The following is a 19,369-nucleotide window of genomic DNA, read 5'->3' on the forward strand; positions in this document are numbered from 1 at the left end:
AAATATCAAATAAGATACAGTACAAGCTTTTAATATATATACTACATAGATATGACATGTTTAGTATAAACAGCCTCTATTACAACCCTACAAAAATGAACTATCTGCATGTTGTACCCCTAACCCACATTAAAATAACTTAAGTATACTTTAAATAAAGCAAAAACAGTTCAAAGAAAATGCCCAGAGGACTGATAAAAGATGATCCTTTTAAAAGCTATTAATCACAACTTCCTCATCCTTACTTTTTTCCACATAACTTAAAATTAGAATGCAGTTTTAGGATTCTAAATCATTTTGATGCCTGCTCAAAAGGGATATAAACTAAGTAATTTACAGATTCTGACAAGTTTAATCTAGTTTTCTGATCCACAATAAATTAAAATAACTTAAATCTTTACAACAATTTTGTGGGAAAATGCATACTGCACAAAACTCAATGATGAATAGTTTTTCTGCAATTTCCACTTTACCACCAGTTTAGAAGTAAGTGAGCAATGTAACCTTTATCTGGATGGAATTGTACTATGATTTTCCATGGCTCTCTGTTTCATAAAAACACTCTTCATTGACGACTGAAGTTAAACTCTGGACACTGAATTCTCGCTCTAGAACAAAATTGAGATCAATGTTGACGGTTTCGGGGTGGCTGTCAAGGGACTGGTGCCGAGTCTGCGCCTTCAGCAAAGCTCCTCTGTCCCTCTTAGTGCTGTTTGCTTTTCGTTTAATGGGGCAGAAGTGGGCCCGGACCAGCTTGGGCTGCTCTCCCTTCTGACCCTCGCCCACCCCTGTACCAGACTGCTGCTCCACCAGCTGGGCATCAGGCTCCTCAGAGATTCTCAGTCTCTGGAACTGAATTTCGATGTCCTTGGTGGGGCTGCTCTGTTTCAGAGTCTGCTGGTGGTCGTCCTCATCATCACTCAGAATATCACTCTCTTTGATGAGACTGTCGGGAAACTCCGCCAAGCCCACATGGGCGTCGCCCCCTGGAGCCACACTCCTGCAGTTCTGCCTGCTCTCAGCCGCAGAGCAGCCACTGCTCTGGGTGCCACTGCTCAGGCTGCACTCGTCTGAGTCCAGTGAGTTAGCCTTGCTGGCCTCACTGGGCCACTCGCTGCTACAGGAGGTCCTGAGGACTTTAAGAGACCTGGATGACGCTGGAAGGAGAAAAGCACATTTCCCTGGATGACAGGCAGCGTATATAATGTGTCATTTCTGCCTCATAAGGCATTAGATTTAACATCTTAATCACTTGAGATTTTATTTTGTCATCTGACTTTACCATGTATGCTGGCATTTGGGCAAAGACTTAAAAAATGCAAGCATAGCATTTTTTTACTTACATTTATTTGAAACTGTATGTTGGAAGAATTCAACATCTTTAGATTCCCAAAGCTTCATTATTTAAATAGAACAATAAACTACTATAAGGGCTAGGATTATTTTTCCAGGGAGTAAATTGAAGTTAATCACTAATAAAATCTAGATTTCATTCTTTTACTAAACTACTATATAATTTGATAATCAAGGTTACACCATATCTATGCATATCTTACCTTATTTCCCTTGCTGCTCAATTACAAGCAGAAAAATGTTCTTTGCCTCATGAGAACTATCTCTGCTAGAATTTCTAGTCAACTTTCACAGTTAATAATATGTATATTTAATTATTTGTGCCTATGTGTGTATGTATGAGGACTTTGTTCTCTTGGGTTGAAGGGGGAAAGGGCACTTTAAATGAGTGTTTCTGTAGACAATAACACCATGTTAGTTTTGACAGCCATAGCTTAATTTAACAATAGAGAAAAAAAATTATACAGTAAATCTCATCAAGTCAAACTGTGCCTCAAAAGAAGTTATATGCTTAAGACTAAAGTCAAGAACAAAGATAAAGATACAGAAAGAAGATTCTGAAACTGAAGCTGAACTTTTAGAAACAGGCAGAAAGTTTAAGAATAGTGTAGCCTAAAATGATTACCTGCTGACTTATTAAGAACAAGTATATTAAGTCTCTTGATCTTAATTCATTAAGTACAGTGGTACCTCAGTTCTCATCATTAATTGGCTTTGGGAGGTGCATGAGTACCAAACAAATTGTTTCAGGGGAAAGGTAGTGAATCACGAGGCAGTCAGTACCCGCAAGTTGTAGCTTGTGGGTGGACTACCAAACAAGTACCAGGACAAAACTTTCATGTCAAAATGAGTCAAGTACCAAATTCAATGAGTTTCAAAGCAGTTGAGTACCAAGGAATGTATTGGTCTAAATGCCTGGTGTTCTTCAGAACCCTGGGAATACTGCAATAAGCAAGATAAAGTCCTTGGACTCATGTACATCCTTAGTGGAAGAAACAAAGATAGTAAGTCTGGATGGAAACTGGTGAGAGATGAGATTAGGCAATGGAGGTAGACATGCTTTGTCAGAGAGTATCTAGGAGCAAGAGGAATATTTAAGTCTCTTTAAGTTACCCCTGATGATTTACAAAGAAATAACTTACAGCCGTGTTATAAGAATATATATCCTTTTTTAAAACCTCATAATTTCTTGAATAAATACAGAGCTTGCAAAATTCTCACCTAATTTGGCTGAAACAGGAACTCGGTTCTTGAGAGGTACCAGGCGATCCTTAGAGGTCTTCTCCAGGGGTAATTCACACTTTATGTGACGCCTGAAGTTTTCCCTCAGAATAGAACGAATCACCTTAACGATGTTGGTTTTGCTCTCGCTGTCACTGGTAGGAGAAAAGAAAGAGCCATAGTATCTATCATCCCAGGCTCTCCTGAGGCCATTGCTTTCCTCAGTGCTGCCTTGCAGCGTCTAGGCTAGATCAACAGCAGCTTCCCAACCTCCGTACCTGGGCTTCATCACAGAAGCAGGCAAGAAGTGATCATTCAAAAATTTGGATACATATATCTAATTGATGTATTCTCCTTCTAGACTCTCAGGTATCTTTTGAGGAAGAGGGGTTACCCTGATGTCATCAAAACTGAGGAGGAGACTAAAACTCCCTTTTTAAAAAAGACATGATTCTTCTACTGGTTTTAATTTTTGGAAGTCAGAAATACCTGCAACATAACTGAAAGATGGTTTCTGGCCGTCCTTCTATTTCTGACTTTATATGGATCAGCTCCCATATGGAATTATTTTCTGTCCCTGCGTAAAAGGAAATGTAAACAAGAGTTTACAACTTTGCCAAAATGCCTGGTTACGAACACTTGTGAAGTTTAAAACTGAAGATCTGAAACATAGTAATTCTGGAAGTATCTGAATATTTTCCAGGGTCAGAGCCCCTCCCCTCCCCTTTTTAAAATATCTCTTGCAATATTACTTAATCTTATGGAATTTTCTGGTATATCTAAATTTGTAAAAAATTAAACTTTTTGAGTTTTTTTCGAGCTTTGTTTAGCAAATTTAAAGAATCAAGAAAATTAGGATAGTGTTAAAAACTACTGATTACAAAAACAAGGTAACAAAGAAGGGATGTATTTGAGAGACAAAAGGTGTCCACTGGCATTTTGTTTCTCCCAAAAGTTTGTTCAGAAACACCAAAACAACCTCTCCTGTCCTCATTTTCCTTGCCTATAAATATAAGACACCAAAAATCATCTCCAGCAGTCTTTTCCTACTTTCTTTATTCCACAATTCAAATAAGTCTCTTAAAATACTTTCACTGCACAAGTTACCTGCTGTGTTCCCCAGTCGGACTTGAAGTGCAGATATGGGGATCAGCCAGCGGAATTTAAATGGGTCCAAGTCAGCAGAGCTGTGAGAAGGCCTGGAATTGGAGGGCTGTAAAGTGAAAGGCCCCAGGGAAAAGGTTAGGGAAGCTCATGTACATGGCAAAGAGAAGCCTCATGTCCTTCTGTGTGCAGGGTTCCATGCGGCAGCACGGGTGGCCAGGACACAATCAGGTATGTATCCAGTTTTCAAAGACTTCCCAGGCTTTTTTCCTTCAGAAAAAAAGCCAGGATAATGGTTCAGGGAGCCCCGGGTCCCAGGTCCTGAGGCAACAATCTCCATGTACTCCCATTACTGCTGATGGCTTGTATCCAGAGCTAAACTATGATTTGGGGGGGGGGGGGGGGGCGGCGGCGGTGCTGTCTGTGTTCTGTTTTTAGTTGGTTGGTTTTGAGTCAAGGTAAATGATACTTGAAAACAAACCAAAGTTACATAGATTTCTTAAGTATGGAACAAACAACATGGGCATTTTCAGGGCTATAAATTAGTTTTCTATGTAGGCCCTGTTATGGTTTGAGTTTAGATGTCCCCTCAAAGCCTCATGTGGTAATAAGACAGCTTTTTCAGACATGGCTGAATCTACAGTGTGTGATGCTTGGGATTAAAGGCGTGTGATACTAAACCAGTACACTGATTGGTTTGGCACTGCCCTAATCCCAGCGGTCTGTATAACAAGATTCTCTTGTTGCTTTGTTACCTTTGGTCTGCCATGAACTGTTGTCCCTCTGTCATGTGCCACCCTGCCTTGGAGCCAGCCAGTTATGGACTAAAGCCCCTACAAACTGTGAGCTAAATAAACCTTTCCTCCTTCAACTTTGGGTGTTGGGTATTTTGTCTCAGCAACAAGAGAAAGGTAAGGCAGGCCCCAACGTGTTTTTTTTGTCTACACCTAATTTAAAAGCAAGTATCTTCTCTTTATAGAGACTCAAAGATGTTCTGGGTACTTGATTGGGTTTCTGTCTGAGAATAATATCAGTTAGTGTGATTGGTACTTAGTGGGCCGTGCAGTCCAACATTATAGGAAAAGATAGCTATGAAAAGGTAGCTTTAATTAAAAGTAATTCATCTTACCAGTTTCTTTTTCAGTTTGCAGTTTTCTTTATAAACCAATATGACAGCTCTCTTAAAGACTAAAGAAAGGGAAAAAATTTTTCATTATACAAACTCTTCTAGGGTGAAAGAAGAACTGAATCTTACTGGAACAAAGCTCTTCAAATTTATGAAATCTCTAAGATTCCATTATGCCAAAAACTTGGGTGAATAAACAGTACTTTTTTGTTTTGTTTGAGCACTATAAAGAAGTTCCAATTATTTAATAGCTACATCTAAAGAAGGCCCTAGCATTTCTTTGTTTTATTGAAAGTTGAGATGGTGTCCATCTCAGTGACCATACACTAGCTATATATGCCTACTATCCTAACTCCCAGTGACAATTAAAAGAGATTTTTGAAATACAGCAAACTATTAAGATAGCAAGTTTCAAAATAGCCTCCAGAGGTCTGCTGCTAGAACTCTTGGGCTGAGTCAAGCAGCACAAGGAAGAACAGATAATGAGTATGCAGAGCCATGGTGTTTTAACTAGTTGGAGGCTGGCTGTGTTAAGTCACTGGCCATCACAGCAACTCTTCAAACTCCTGGAAATCTAGCAGGGCTGGTCAACAGCTTCGTTGTTGCCAGTCTCATTTAGGTTCACCTTCTTTTGAATGGAATACTAACCAAATACTGTGAGCTCCAGGTCTTTTCTGGCTTTTCCTAGAGACAGAAATGGGTTCAACCAGGAGACTGTAGAGTGCATCAGAAGTTCTCCCATGGAAAGTTCTGTTACCTAGATTGTAAAAACAGGAAATAAATGTGGAAACTGTGGGGTAGATGTTTTGATGTTATACGATGATTGATAAATAATACAAAGGTGAAGGCATTTTGTTTCAGTGCACACTTATGTACATGTAAGATGTGCCTTATAAGCAACTCTGTTTCCTTAACAGTTCTGCCACCGTGTCGAAGTTCGTCCCAAAGACTTTGTTAACATCTGCCACAGATCTAGTATGTTCTCCATCTCTCATTCCCAAGCTGTGTTGGGCCTAATAATAAAAAAGTACCAATCCTGAAACTGAACTTAAAAAAAACAACTCTGGCTCATTTTCTACTAAACTTTGTTGCTTCTTCTGTGGAGGTTTTGGGAACACAAGGCTTCTAAATTTAGCAATCAGACCAAAAAACACATACACACATGCATATGCACACGCATGCACACACAATGTCAGCTCCTTCTTGGACTGTTCTAAGTAAGTAGGTAACCACCAATATTTGATGTTTTAAAAGGAAAAGAAAAAGTCAAAACCCCTATATTCTCTTCATATGCTGTCCTCCCTTTCCATCTTCTCTCCCCTCCCAGGCCAAGCCGCCCTCTGTTCCAGCCCCTAGGACTGGTAGACCTGATAAATAGTACTAATATAAGGCTACATTTTTAGATCGATGTAATGAATGTTATGTCACATTTCCTTCTAAACTATAGTTTATTGTATGCATTAAGGTTAAAAAAATTTTAGGCATTTTCCGAAGTCTTAACAGGATCCTAACAGGTCACCTAAGCCCCACCCACCACACATGAGGCCCCCAAGTCCAGATCCCCACAGACCTCCTTCTCTGTGCCACTCTGCTCTGCAACTAACTGGTCAAACACAGTCCCATAATCCTCATAGATCTTCTGCATCTCATTGATGTGGCTTGCTACTTTTTCCATTGCCTTTAGTGCTTCTGCAAAATAAGAAATCATCTTCATATTTAAATCTATCCAATAGCAATAATGAAAGAGCTTGTTATAGTTTATATCTAGATGTCTCCCTACAGCCTCAAGGGATCATAGGTGGGACAGTAGGAAGGTGATAGGTTATAGGGGCATATAACTGGCTTGCTCTTAAGGAGGTGGGCCCTGCTTGGAGAGGCAGGTTATGGGCATGACCTGGAAGGCTATATCTCTCTTGCTGGCTCCTCCCTTGACTCTTTTTGCTTCCTGGATGCCATGAAGTAAAGCAGCTTTTCCTCCACTGTGCCTCTCTGCCATGCCATTCTCCACTGGAGCCAGCTGACCATGGACTGTAACCATAAGCCTCTCTTCCTTTAAGTTGTGGTGTCAGGTGTTCTGTCTCAGGCAAGGACAAGAAAGTGACTAAGACAGAGCTTAAGATTCAAGCCAGGATTCAAGATCTATTCTCTCCAATAGAGGCATTATTCATTCATAGCTCACCACAGCCCATTGTACCCTTGTCATCACAAAGAACAAATTTTCTTCCACCTCAAATTCTCTTTGAAATGAGGAGACTGTAAAGTAGCTAACTTTACTCAGCACTTCCTACTTAGCATGTGTCAGGATATTCATGTGACTCTCTTATCCACACAATGACTTAATTACCTAACCAGTTTCATTTTACATAAGAGAAAACCCTTCTGAAAAGAGGTGCAGAGTGTTTTGCCAGAGTTCTGGAGAGAAACAAGGGGCAAAGCCAAAACTCAATCCAAATCAGGCTGCCTCAAATATCTGCTCTTGAGTTCTGCTTCTCCTCTGGGATGATGAAGTAGAATTTGAATCCACAATGATTTTTTTTAAATTAGAATTTATAGATGTCTCTGTAAACACCTAACTGCTTAGAGAAATTGTTTGCATGTATACATGGTATTTATAGCTTTGTATGAGGGCATCTGAGGGACAAAACAATACTGTCAAAATAAAAAGCAGAATTTCAGTTCATCTCCAAATTCAGTTAGTTTTTAAACTCTGTTCTCCAGATTCAGTATTTTAATTCAGTCAGGAGGGAGGTTTGGGAGTTTTTAACAGTCTTTATAACGACAGATCACTGTGATGCGAAATGAACTCTTTACCCTGTATTTGAATACTAATCGTAATTTGTATCACTTACTTGTACAATTTAATTTTCATATAAAAATTTTTTGTCTTCATTGCTTATGATACCAAGGTGTTTGTAATGGAAGCACATGTTTAATTTACATCATTATTATTATTATATTATTATTATTATATTATTCTTCAGTACTTCTAACCTGTATAAGTAAATGTTTGTCTCCCTAGGAATTTTATGGATCAACTGGACCTCCCAGTCCTTGTAGTCCAAGTAAAACATCTCTCTAAGGGACACTCTACTCTCAAACTGTGGAGCTCTGTGTTTCTGTCAAATTGTGCCATTGGCCAGTAATTTCAAAGGTTACAGATGATACTATATCAGCCTGTTCTATAACGTAACCTGTCGCTGGGCCTTTGGTTTCAGAGCTCAGTTCTCAGAAATGTCCACAAGGTGGCACCTTGCGTAGTACATATGGTCAGCAGCACTAGGCAGCAAACACCACTTGACAGGTAGAAAAGAGGTCTGATTTTCAGTTCTGATGGCACCAAGTGACATGAGCTAATATACTCAACTCACTGAGCTTAAATTACCTCTTTAAAATTTAGCTTGGATCACCCTTCAGAGTAGTTTTGGGTTCTCCACTGAGATCATTTTTACCAAAGGATATTGTACACTCTAATGGGATGGCCATAGCAAGCTGTTTTTCACCTATGAAAGCTGTAACCAAGATGAGTGATCACAGTAGTGACAAATGATTCAGAACACACCTTTACACAGGAGAACAGCTGTGCCTGTAGGCACGGAGGGCAAGCAGGCCCATTCACAGCCTTACCTGTCAGGTGGTAGTGCTCTTCACTCTCATGGTCTGTCAGGGACACAAGTTCCTTCAGCAGCAGAGGGTACTTGAGCACTCTCTGTACTGGCTTGATAAGATATGACTCCAAGGTGGAGGAATGCTGCTTAGTGGGATTCCGAGCATCCAGGAAAGTCTTAAATGCCTTATCAGTTTTAGCTGCAAGCAATGAATACAAGACCTTTAGAAGAACACAGCTGATGCATTACACTGTGTTTCATTTATCTTAACAGAGTTGTTTTCAGTCACCCATTTCGATGGTCTTCTAATGTCATCCTTTAATGATCAAACACATCAATGGGTCAAGCTCCAAGCTGTCAACCTGGGATGCAGCATCTAGCTCTAATGAGTCCTGGGAATGAAGGAAGCTTACTAGGACACCAAAGGAGTACAGTCCACACACCAGAGAAAACACCCAGTCCCCATGTGGGGGTGTCAGTCTTAATGTATATATACTTCATGCATACTCATGAGAGATGCTGTTATAGGTGGCAAAAAAGGAGTTTAAAACAATTCTTAAAGGCACAGAACAATGTTTTCCAGACCCTATGCCACAGCCTGCAAAGAGAGTTATACAGCTCCTTTTAGGTGTGACATTAGAACCCTTCTGGCAATGAGAACTGCCTTTCTGTTCAGTGTGTGAGTCCCATGAAGGATACACACAGGAATCCAGGTACATTTAGTACAGGCGACAACAAACACACCAGCTGCCACTTCGGATTCAACCAGTTGGTGCTAGTTGACCAGCTGCTTGGAATGTAACCAATCTGAATGAAGATATTTGAGGTTCTGTGTCAAGAGCAAAATCTACAGCATCTAGGTCAATGATGGTGAACCCTTTAGAGCTTTCAGTGATGATAAACAGCCTGCCGCAGTACGTGTGCCACAGGTTTGCCATAGGTTTGTCACCACTGATCTAGAATATACAGTACCATTTTGGATCATGCCTGCCAAACCAAGTCACTAATGAAATGATCATCTTTATGACAAAGGAGGTATAGAGCACTGCATGCTCTTGTTTTACTGTAGACTATCTATACGTTGTTTGTGGGACAAAATGCCAGTGGAGTTAGACCTCTGTTTAAAGTGGCTACAGAAGATGGATTTTGTCTGGGTCTTATTAATTATAAGCACTCCAAGACTCCATTTTTAAAACTGGGGGTTTCTGGGATACTATAAAATTTTGCCTTTAAATCACGAAGCAAAGCCCCATCAGTGGAAATGGTTAAACACTCCAAGAGTCAGGAGAAACCTCTCCATGCCCTCCATGACAGTGCAAAGAAGGACCACTGAGAACCAGCCTCTGAAGAAACAAGTTCTTCCTAGATTCACCAAAGAGACTTTAATTTTAGCTAACATATCCTGTGAGTTTCATGGTATCCTGGTAGTTTGTAGTAGCTTCTGGGATTTAAGAACAGAGTTGACAAAACAACAAAAATTATAGCATTCATTTCTTTCTACCACATGCAAGGATTATGGTCGCAAAGTTTTAGAGAATGGAATGCAGAGAGGAAAAGAGTTCAAATGCGATTTAACAGCAAAGCGATGCGTGACAGCGGCATCTCCTCTCTTAGGGACACTTGTTCACTGTTACAAATACATTGAAATAAACTGAAAATATTCCCTTTGACTTGTCGTTTTCAAGGTCAAAAAATGGAGCATAATCCATTCAAATTGCACTTACCCATACTATTAAATATGAATTGCCCTTTATTAACGGTTAATAACACAAAAAACAGAGTTATAAAGGTACAAACAACTCACCTCGCTCAAGAACCTTCTGTACTTTAATATGGTTAGCACAGAATCCACTGTACAGTTTAAAATGATCTGCATAATAGAGGAAAGAGCCTCCAAGGGAAAACAGCAGCTTCTAGAAGGAGAGCAGAGAGAGTCAAATCAGACACGGTTTGCTCAGTATGTGTGTGCCTGGCCTGTGGCATTGTCTGTCAGATGCCACAACACTAATGCTTTAGGAGTCATAAGGGAAGTAAGCCCAAGACCACTCAGCAGATGGAGATCTGCCCATGCATCCCCAAAGTGGACCTTCAGCTTGAAGAAAAGATTCCTGGCAACACGTTCAACCACAGGACAAAAAATGCTAAGATATATACATCTACCAAGGTACGCTACGGAGATCCCAAGAGTGAACGAATACAGCCAACTCTCAGTTACTTGGGATGAATGATGCTCATTGTATACTTCCTGGCCCCTTTTCCACTGCTTTCTGCCTTCTTGTCCCTGGAGGGGCTTCCTGACAGCCATGGCACTAACACAGACACCTCACAGAAGAGAAACCTCCATCAGGGCATCTGAAACCTACTCTCTACCCTAGGTTCCCAGGTGTGGAGTAGGTGCTATTGTTTCTGGAATCCTTCCAGAAATACGACCAAAGAGCACATGTAGAGTTAGCAGCCAGGTGACTCCACAGAGGTGGAGCTGTCCAGATTTCTGACTGCTAGAAGCAGCTACTCTAGGAAAAAAAAATGTAGCCTTCTTTTACCACCTGCTAGGGGAAAAAGTACAAACACTAAATTTATCTTGACAAGGAACAACAGGTTCTTTTTCAAGGAAAATTGTGCCACACACACCTCTTTTTGCTTTAAGTATAAAAATACTTACTCTAAACTGTGAGGGAGTTTCCAGTATATCAAAGTCAGAGGAGGCTGAGATTCCATCCTCCAGAGTCTCCAGAAACACCTTCTGAAACTCCAGCATCTCTGGCAAGCTTCCAAAAAGGGACTCCATCTAGGTGAAGGGTGGGGTTTGAGAAGTGTTATCCAGGACAAGCTAGAGGCCTGCTACTTCTAAGGCCCACATGTCAACCAGAGGAAGCATTCCCAGGAATGAGGCAGAGGCAAACCCTTTACAGAAGAGCATATAATTTGCATGTAAAGAGACTACAGCTCCAGATGCTACAATTTGTTTTTTCTAAGATAACTTTTTAAGTGAATACAAAATTCTTGGAATTCAAGTCAGGAAAAGTAGAAGTCAGCAAGAAAAGAACTAATACTTGTGATTTAACATTAAAAATGCATGCACTGAGAAGTATTTTGGCCATACCTCCTCCCTACACAAAAAAAGCATAATCATCCTTCTACCTTTTACATTTTTGCCTCTGAGCTCATGCAACAGAAGCCACATCTGTGACTTAGGAGGAGACACACGTGGGACTTTCTGAAGACCCTGAGTCTCAGATGTTCTTTTGGAATTGGTGTATATAGTACCCTAGGAGGTATGCTAAAAAGCAAATAGACACTGGCCTGACAAAGGGTCAATGAACAGAAAAAGTGAGTATCTACCTCATCTTGGGTAAGGAAAGTCTCATTCTGAAGTGGCTCCAGGTATAATTCAAAGAGACAGCTCAGATCCTGAAAAAAGAAGAGATTCTTTCACACTTAAATCTCTAAAGTACCCAAGAGAGTCCAGTAGCCCTGGCAGCAGCTACAAATACTCCCATTAGTAATGATGAAGTTGGTCTTGTTGAAATTCTTGACCCTAAAAGTGGTTATTTTTGCTCACCTAATGCAAAGGTTAATACACATTAGCACCATCATCTGAATTCTGCATATTTCTTTACAGCTCTGTCACACACTCTGCTTAGTGTCTCACTGACCAAACAAGTTGTCTCTAGACCACTGGAGCCCTCATTTCTCTGTAAGGGAAGGGAAGTGTGGCTAGGTACAGTACTGCTGCCAGGTGTGGCCAGAGCCACTGGGGATCTGGCTTCCTCCTCTCCCCTAGGGACCACAATGACAGCTCTAGCATGGAGCTGGGAGGGACAACACAAGATTGGGGAGCTCTTCAACTCTGGGCTTCATAAACCAGCAGAATTTCAAACTCCCATGTTCCAATGCAAAAAAAAAAAAAGCCTCCAAAGATTAGCAGTCATGTTTAAAATCTAAGCCATTACTGGGGCTCTAGTTGAGTGGGCTCTAGCAGTACAGCAGAGTGGGAATTCACTGCATTTATAAAATCCACTAAGGTTTTCTTCTAATTTATTAATTTGAATCCAAGACCAATTTAATTTAGTGATAGAAATACAATTTAGAGATAGAAAAAATTTCTCTTTTCATGTTTCATTTATTGTGAAGAACTCTGAGTCCTAAAATCCTAGACACAGCTGACTACAAGTTAGCTGCACTGACTCCCTCATTTTACAAGGGGCAAATCTAAGACCCAGAGACCTTCGCAAAGCCCAGAGCACTCCCAGAATCTTCATGGTATTGGTTCTGAAAGCAAAGCCAGGCCTGAGATGCTGATGGGCTTTCACTATAGAAACTTCCCGTCTTCACTACAGCAGCCTAAGATGTGAGAAGTCACTCAATACAATCTTGGGAAACACACAGATATTGCAAATTTCAAGGAGCATGCAGGGATTCAGGTTAAAAAATGACAAGGAAAATTCTGTGTTAAATATCAACAACAGAAATTTAAAAACAGTGGGGAGTGTGTGAATCACAGTGGGCACCCAGTGTGGTTATTTGTACAGAAAGTGGCAATGCAGCAGTCACTCCCATCCAGGCCAGCGCCGGCCACTCAGAGGACTTACTGCACAGCAAGAGCAGGTCACGCTGCACTGGGGGTGACAGAGCCACGAAGCCAGAGGCCCTATGAAGACAAAGCGCAGGTTTCCTGCAGAGAAGCGAGAGTTGGTTCGTCTTGTCTGCGTGACCACAACATCCACCTCAATATGCCACCGGCATCACACTGAAATGACCTTCCTAGTGCAATGTGGCCTCACAGGCAGGCAGAAAACCCTGAGGACAAAAAGGGACTCGGGTCCTACTTGCAGCTCTGCTCCTGACTCTGCCTGCAGGGGCTCCATGATTTTTCTCAAAATATCAGAAGGGCTCTGAAGTCTCAAAAACATCCACAGCCCACAGAGCTACTTGAACAAAGGTCACGGTGGACACATTCTGAACTCCCTGGTGGCCACTTCATCTCTCTACACTGGATGCAAGGGAAGACATAAAGGAAAATGAAACTGAAATGTTATCTCTCCCACTGACTTTTCCTTCTCCTCTATGGACCAAAGAAAGGAAGCTTTGGCTGAGACCCTTTGGTAAAGTCCAGGTAAACAGCAGTGATATGATTGAAAGGAGAAGTTCATGTATGTCTTGTGGAGAAAGAAAGTACTAGCCACATGTGTGCCAACCTGAACTCCTAGATTGAGCACCTCACTCCTGGAAGAACAAGGGGCCCAAATGGAAAGGTTGCCCAACATGCAGCCAAAGGTGCAAAGCCAGGCCTGGATTCTCAGCTGCTGCCTGTGCCATATTGTTCCAGGAATTGACAAAATGAGTTTAAAGTAGCTCCAGAGCTTCAGCAAATACTTAAAGAACTCTCTGCTTTTGCAGGCTCCTCTGTTCATAACTGAGGCTGATGAGATACATGAATTCTCTGAGTACTCAAGATACTCAGAAGCTATGCCGTTATCATGATATAAGAACATTCTTGTATGTGGGCCTCTATTCTACAGTGACTCCCACGAGCAGGGATGGCCTGGGGTCTGCCTGGGCTCTGGGGTCAGTATCCAGCCACTTGTATACAGATTGCTCCTTAGTGCTTGTCACCTAAAGTGATCTCTAGTATCTTTTACTAAAGCAGTACAGACTCCTTCCCACAGATTGCAAATGACAAGCTAGAACATCTGTTTCCATAGTGAGAGCTACCTTGGTAACAAAATGAGTCAAGAATCTGAATTTTTTCTGGGTCCTCTCAGCTCTTCCACTCTCTCACCCTTTCCTCCCTAATGTTTCTAGGAGCAGGTGTCTACTTCATAACTGGCAGATGTCTGGGACAGAGGTGATCTGCTAGCATAGCCTCTGCTAGCATAGCCTCTGCTAGCATGCAACTAGCTGTCAGCTAAGTAGAGGGAATGCCCGGCACTTCCCATTACCTTCACATAAGACTTCTCTGTGTCCACGAGCTCCTGGATGACTTTCCGGAGGCGGTCTGCATCAGAGAGGTGGCGGGCCAGAGGCCTCAGAGGTGGGTCCTGACTCTCCCTGGGTCCTTCCATACTCTTGGTCTGGGTGTTGTTAAAGCCCCTACACAGTGTGGTGATCTGTTCAGCACTCTGAGAGATGACAAGAGATGGAAAGTAATAATCAAGTCACTCACCATTAACATTAGCAACCCACCAAAGACACCAAGAATCTCTGTCTGTGCCTGGCACTCACTCCGGAGTCTCAGAGACCTGGGTCAAGGGCAAGCAGTTTCATTCACCTCAGACCACTCTGGCTGTCATTTGAGTCCAGTGAGGAAAATGGTATCTATACAATATTTAGAATTTTTGCACATAACACATCCCAGTGTGAAAATAGCTGTAATGTGCTTCTTCAGTGCTGGAATCAGAGAGGCAAGGCCTGGCTAACCATCTGCTGTGAAGTTGAGGTTGCTCTGAAATCAAGGCATTAGAACTTCCTGAGAGCACTCACAGGAAACAGCCTTACTGGGTTCACCCTGTCCCTCAACATTGGGCTCAGGTGGCTTTCTGTCTCCCAGATAGACTACCTGGGAGACTCAGGGATGGTGAGGCAACACAGCAACCTTAGAGTAGCTTGATGCCTGAGCTCTGCCAACTTGTGCCAAGTACAGAATTTTGAGTGCAAAAGTCTTGAGCTGGTACGTGTGCTGGGAATGGAGTGAAGACCAAGACAGAGAAGAGAAAATGAAGGTCCTTACCCTAAAAGGATGCAGAGCTTGATGGAAGATACAGGCAGAGGAGCAGATGGCACAAGTTGCAGGGTGAATGTGAGAGAAGAGGCATGGCCAGCCCTATGGGAAACCTTCACAGAAGAGGGGTTAAGCTGGGTCTTAGCAGTGAGTAATCACGGCCAGGCTTAGGGAGCGTGAGTCGAGAAAGCATTCATTCCAGGTAGTGAGGACAAAAAGCACGCAGATTAAGGCACGAGGAGGAGCAGAAATATCTAAGGTTAGAGACACTAAAACTTTTGACACAAGTTCCTAATTAGCTCTGAGCACTGTGTGATTATGTTTTCTCGAAGAGAACCATTTGTGTGCTCCTGCTGTAGGCTGGCAGCTTAGAGCCTCGAATGTCTGCTCCTGTGTGCTTCCATAGTTCCCAGAGTACCTCCACATTGCATTGCAAGTAATGTGGCATTTTCTCTTTCCATCCTGCCCACATCCATCTCCACCCCATCCTACCACTGTCTGTGTCTTTCTTTGACATCGCCTCACATGCCCAGCTTGGTGTTCATTGCATCTCTCTTACATTATTCAACAAAGAGCAGCATGGTCCGGATATAAGTGACTAATATCTGAAATATCTGGCAACTTTGTGTCTCAACTAAAATGGCACTTTCTTCATTTTAGACGCCTTCATGCCTGGCCTTGGTTCATCACTCTGTAAGGCAAAAAGGTGAACTTGTCTTTGCTTGGATATTTCAGAACACAGTCAACTGATACAAGTATGCTGGTCCACCATGGTGGCCTGACACGTGCTTTCAATACAGCTGCCACATGACAAAGTGAATGCCGCAAAGCAACCCAGGCTACTCTGGCCCACCCCTTTTCTGTGCTACCTCCACCCCACCAGTGTCCTCACACAATGAAAATACAGTCAGGATTAAAGCTCAACACTTATCTTCTGCCTTTCAATCAATTTGATGGGCACCAATTGTGGGCTTATTCTGTCTCCAAATAACTACAAGATAGTTCCTACCCAAGAAGACTCACAAGGTTGGAAACACCTAAGTACAGTCTAAGGTAGTCTGGAAGCCCACACGAGCTTGGGTGGAAGAAATGGAAAATGTAAGGCAAGAACACGGACAGAAGCACCACTTTGGAACAAGTTGCCAAGGAAGGCTTCAGCAAAGCAGTCGCTTATAATGTGGTCCTGACAGGAGCCTGGTCCGAGGGAGAACCAGAGAACAGCCCAAACTTGCAGTGGGAAAGTGGGCTGAGCAATACACAGAGCCTGGCTCCTTGGATAGAACTACTTCTCCCTCGTCTGGTGAAGAATCCTGGTGCACAAGTTAGATCAAGTGGGTAGCAGGTACTAAGCCTCCAACTAGACACACAGACATATAAAGTATAAAATAATTTGTTTCCACAGATCAAAAGCATAAATAAGTACTAATGATTCTCGTTGGACATATATATTTTCAACTTATTTTTCTCTTTTAAATGTGAACACATGCATATTTCTGGCAATGCCTGTCAGAGGACATGTATTTCAGGGTAAAATTTCCAAGAAGGGGGAAAAAAAAAAAACAGATGTGGATTTTAAGGCACCAATCAGAATGCAACTTGATTTTTCAAAATGTCTCATGTTTGTAACAACCAAATTCTATGATTCGTTTTTTTGAAGACATTTCAACACTGTTTAGTGATTCAAGAGCCTAGTGGCCCAGAGAACAGTACAGTCAAAAGGCACCATCCCTTCCCTTCCAGGACATGAGCCTCTGAGGGAACCCAAAGGAATATAACTGCGACTATCTGAATCCTGCCCATGAGTGAGCCTCAATGCAGGCTTCATGTTAGCTTTGCTGGGGTTTTCAGAAACACTGTGCTGAGACCAAGTGAATCAGAAAACCTGGGACCCTATCATGGGTGTTTTTTAAATCTTCCCAAAGGATGCCAATGTGTGACCTGCAGAGAACAGCTGGTCTACCCCTTAGGACAGCTACATCTGCTTGGGTCTCCTATGTCACATCTGCACAGAAGGGGAAGCCACATAAAAGATGTGTGGAATGAGGGCACAAGGTAGGAGGAAGGAGACAGAATCACATCCTGACCCTGGGGTTCTGGCTTGGCCCTCTACTAACTGCTAAAAAGCCCATGACAATACTCAGACTCCAAAACTCCTTCTTGAAATCTCTGTCCTGGGATTTGCACCACAAGCTCAGACAATTTAATTCTGCAATCCTGAAAATGAAGTTTTCAGGGCTGTAGAAGCTATATTAAGCATGCATACATTGTGTAAAAGAAGATTTGACGAAATGCACCATAAGTTAAATGGCATCTGGTAAGCTTACAGCTTTGCCTTGCTGGGATGTCAAAATTCACACCTAGCAATGCAGTGTTAAAATAACAAGATTTTAAAAATAAAGTATCTTGCCACTTTAGAAAATGAAAATTCATTTAAAAACCATGTCTGCTTCTGAAATTGTTCAATATTAAATCTACTTTTCAAGGTACTGCAGTTAAGTGCTCAAGTGCTGCAAAGACACCTTTTGCACATTTAACAGTTTGGCTGTGAGCATTACCTCGGATCAAAAGGAGGCAGGGCTCCCAAAAGAAGAGAGTACAGATGTGTCCTGCAAAATTACTTTGAAAGAGGCACCGGGGTGGTTATATTGCAGTTCCTCTATTCTCGGTGATGGTTACAAACAGTGAACCCCTAAAGGTGGATTCAATGTGAAGTTCATAAGCATTTTCTAGGAATAGCGATGACTTCTAAGTTGTCAGTGTCTTTATTCATGAAAACGCAGCAGTGGTGTCTATCCCATCAAACATCTCAAACTGCTACTGGTTATGGAGCAACGGAAAGGTAATGTTTCGAGAAACTGTTCTCCACCTAACCTGTGGGGCACTGTCACAGAACTCATGAGCATTTTATCTTTACTGTGACTCACTGAAGCTTGGACAGAACCTTCATGGCATGAGGCCCCTCTCCTCTCTACCTGTCCACACAGCACTGGCCACTACTCAGTATCCAGCAGAGCACAGGCAAAGCAGGCTTGCCTCTCCTGCTACCTCTGTCCACCATGGAGTGAAGGTTCTCCTTGCCCCAGCATTCTCCGGTGCATTCAGAGAGCTGACACAGCCGCACAGACAGCAGGGAAGTCGATTAGGCCAATCCCACCAGGCAGTCTGAGGATCCTGCCGAGGAGAAACCCAGGCCCACTGCAGTATGGGCCTCTATTTTGTGTTTGTCCGTTTGTAGCAATCAACACTAAGATCTTCAGTTCACTGTGGGCTTCACCATCTTTAAGAGGGCACAAATATTTTCTTTAAAGATTCATTAAGAAGATTAAACAAAAACATTTTTTTCTAAACTATCTGAAAAAGCCGTGGTATTGGCCCCTACCCAGTTTTTTTTCTTCAGGTTTTTAAGATTACACGAAGATTTATCCCTGCTTGAAAATGATTTCATCTTATTTATAAAGGAAGAGTGGCTCACTCAGGAACAGATGTTTAAGCATAGTTATTTTTGTTTTTTGTTTCAATACATGGATAAGGACACCTTCTGGCTCTATATAAAGAGGCTGAACTGTGTCTGTTTTTCGAGGCTTTTCCGTTTTCCTGTGGGCTTTGAAACCCTTAAAAAATAATTACTATGGGATAAGTTCATTATATTATCCAGAATTATTTCAAGACTAAGACTGAGGTTTCATAGCTGCTGCATGAAATACTAGTGCTGATCAGAAGGCCTCTTCCTCACAGGAGCTGAGCTCTGTCCCGTTCCTCTGGCACAGTGTGCCACAAAGCCCTCAATCAGGCTCCAAGTACCACAAGCTTTGTCAAAGGCATCTGTTTGTAACACTTGGGCTCAAAAACATGTCTAGCGTAAGAAAAAGGATTTAAAAGTGCTCCGTAACTTGGGATAATATTTCACATGGAAACACTTAAAGAACAACATTTGCAGTATGTGCTACGTTTGCGATCCCAGTTTAGAGGGCAAGAAAGTTAACTTTGAAGAAATTTAGTAACAGGCTTAACCAACACGGAGACCTAAGGGATACTATCCCTACTGCTGGATTAACTGGTCATGGCACAAGTGCCTGATCTCTTGGCACACCCCTGGCTGCCACCCACAGCCGCCTCCCCTCCACCATACTGAGCCACTGACCTGGTCCAAGGCCAAGTCTGGGTAATGTCCACAAAGACTCACCACATAAGAATATCAGCCAGAAGAATTAGGTTTCTGCTACCTCTATTGCCACTAAA

At 42.1% G+C, this 19,369-nt stretch overlaps 1 protein-coding gene across 4 annotated transcripts in view; it reads right to left on the reverse strand.

Annotated features, from left to right (window-relative positions):
* Positions 1-110: 110 nt before the first annotated feature.
* The window catches only part of Tiam2 (TIAM Rac1 associated GEF 2), a 107,087-nt gene continuing 87,828 nt past the window's right edge, over positions 111-19,369 (reverse strand). For all 4 annotated transcript variants that reach the window (XM_013076695.3, XM_087193543.1, XM_004856848.4 and 1 more), the window contains 12 exons: positions 14,352-14,531; positions 11,752-11,820; positions 11,072-11,197; positions 10,214-10,322; positions 8,429-8,608; positions 6,375-6,493; positions 5,453-5,561; positions 4,808-4,866; positions 3,682-3,787; positions 3,064-3,151; positions 2,575-2,729; positions 111-1,157 (listed from right to left, as the gene is read on the reverse strand). In XM_013076695.3, the coding sequence (XP_012932149.1) occupies positions 526-1,157; positions 2,575-2,729; positions 3,064-3,151; positions 3,682-3,787; positions 4,808-4,866; positions 5,453-5,561; positions 6,375-6,493; positions 8,429-8,608; positions 10,214-10,322; positions 11,072-11,197; positions 11,752-11,820; positions 14,352-14,531 (1,932 nt within the window). In that variant the 3' untranslated portion in view covers positions 111-525. The remainder of the gene's footprint in view (positions 1,158-2,574; positions 2,730-3,063; positions 3,152-3,681; positions 3,788-4,807; positions 4,867-5,452; positions 5,562-6,374; positions 6,494-8,428; positions 8,609-10,213; positions 10,323-11,071; positions 11,198-11,751; positions 11,821-14,351; positions 14,532-19,369) is intronic.

Source organism: Heterocephalus glaber, unplaced genomic scaffold (genome assembly GCF_053883595.1).
Source record: "Heterocephalus glaber isolate CG9 unplaced genomic scaffold, H.glaber_assembly_v1.0 deba00001593, whole genome shotgun sequence".
Taxonomy (NCBI): Eukaryota; Metazoa; Chordata; class Mammalia; order Rodentia; family Bathyergidae; genus Heterocephalus; species Heterocephalus glaber.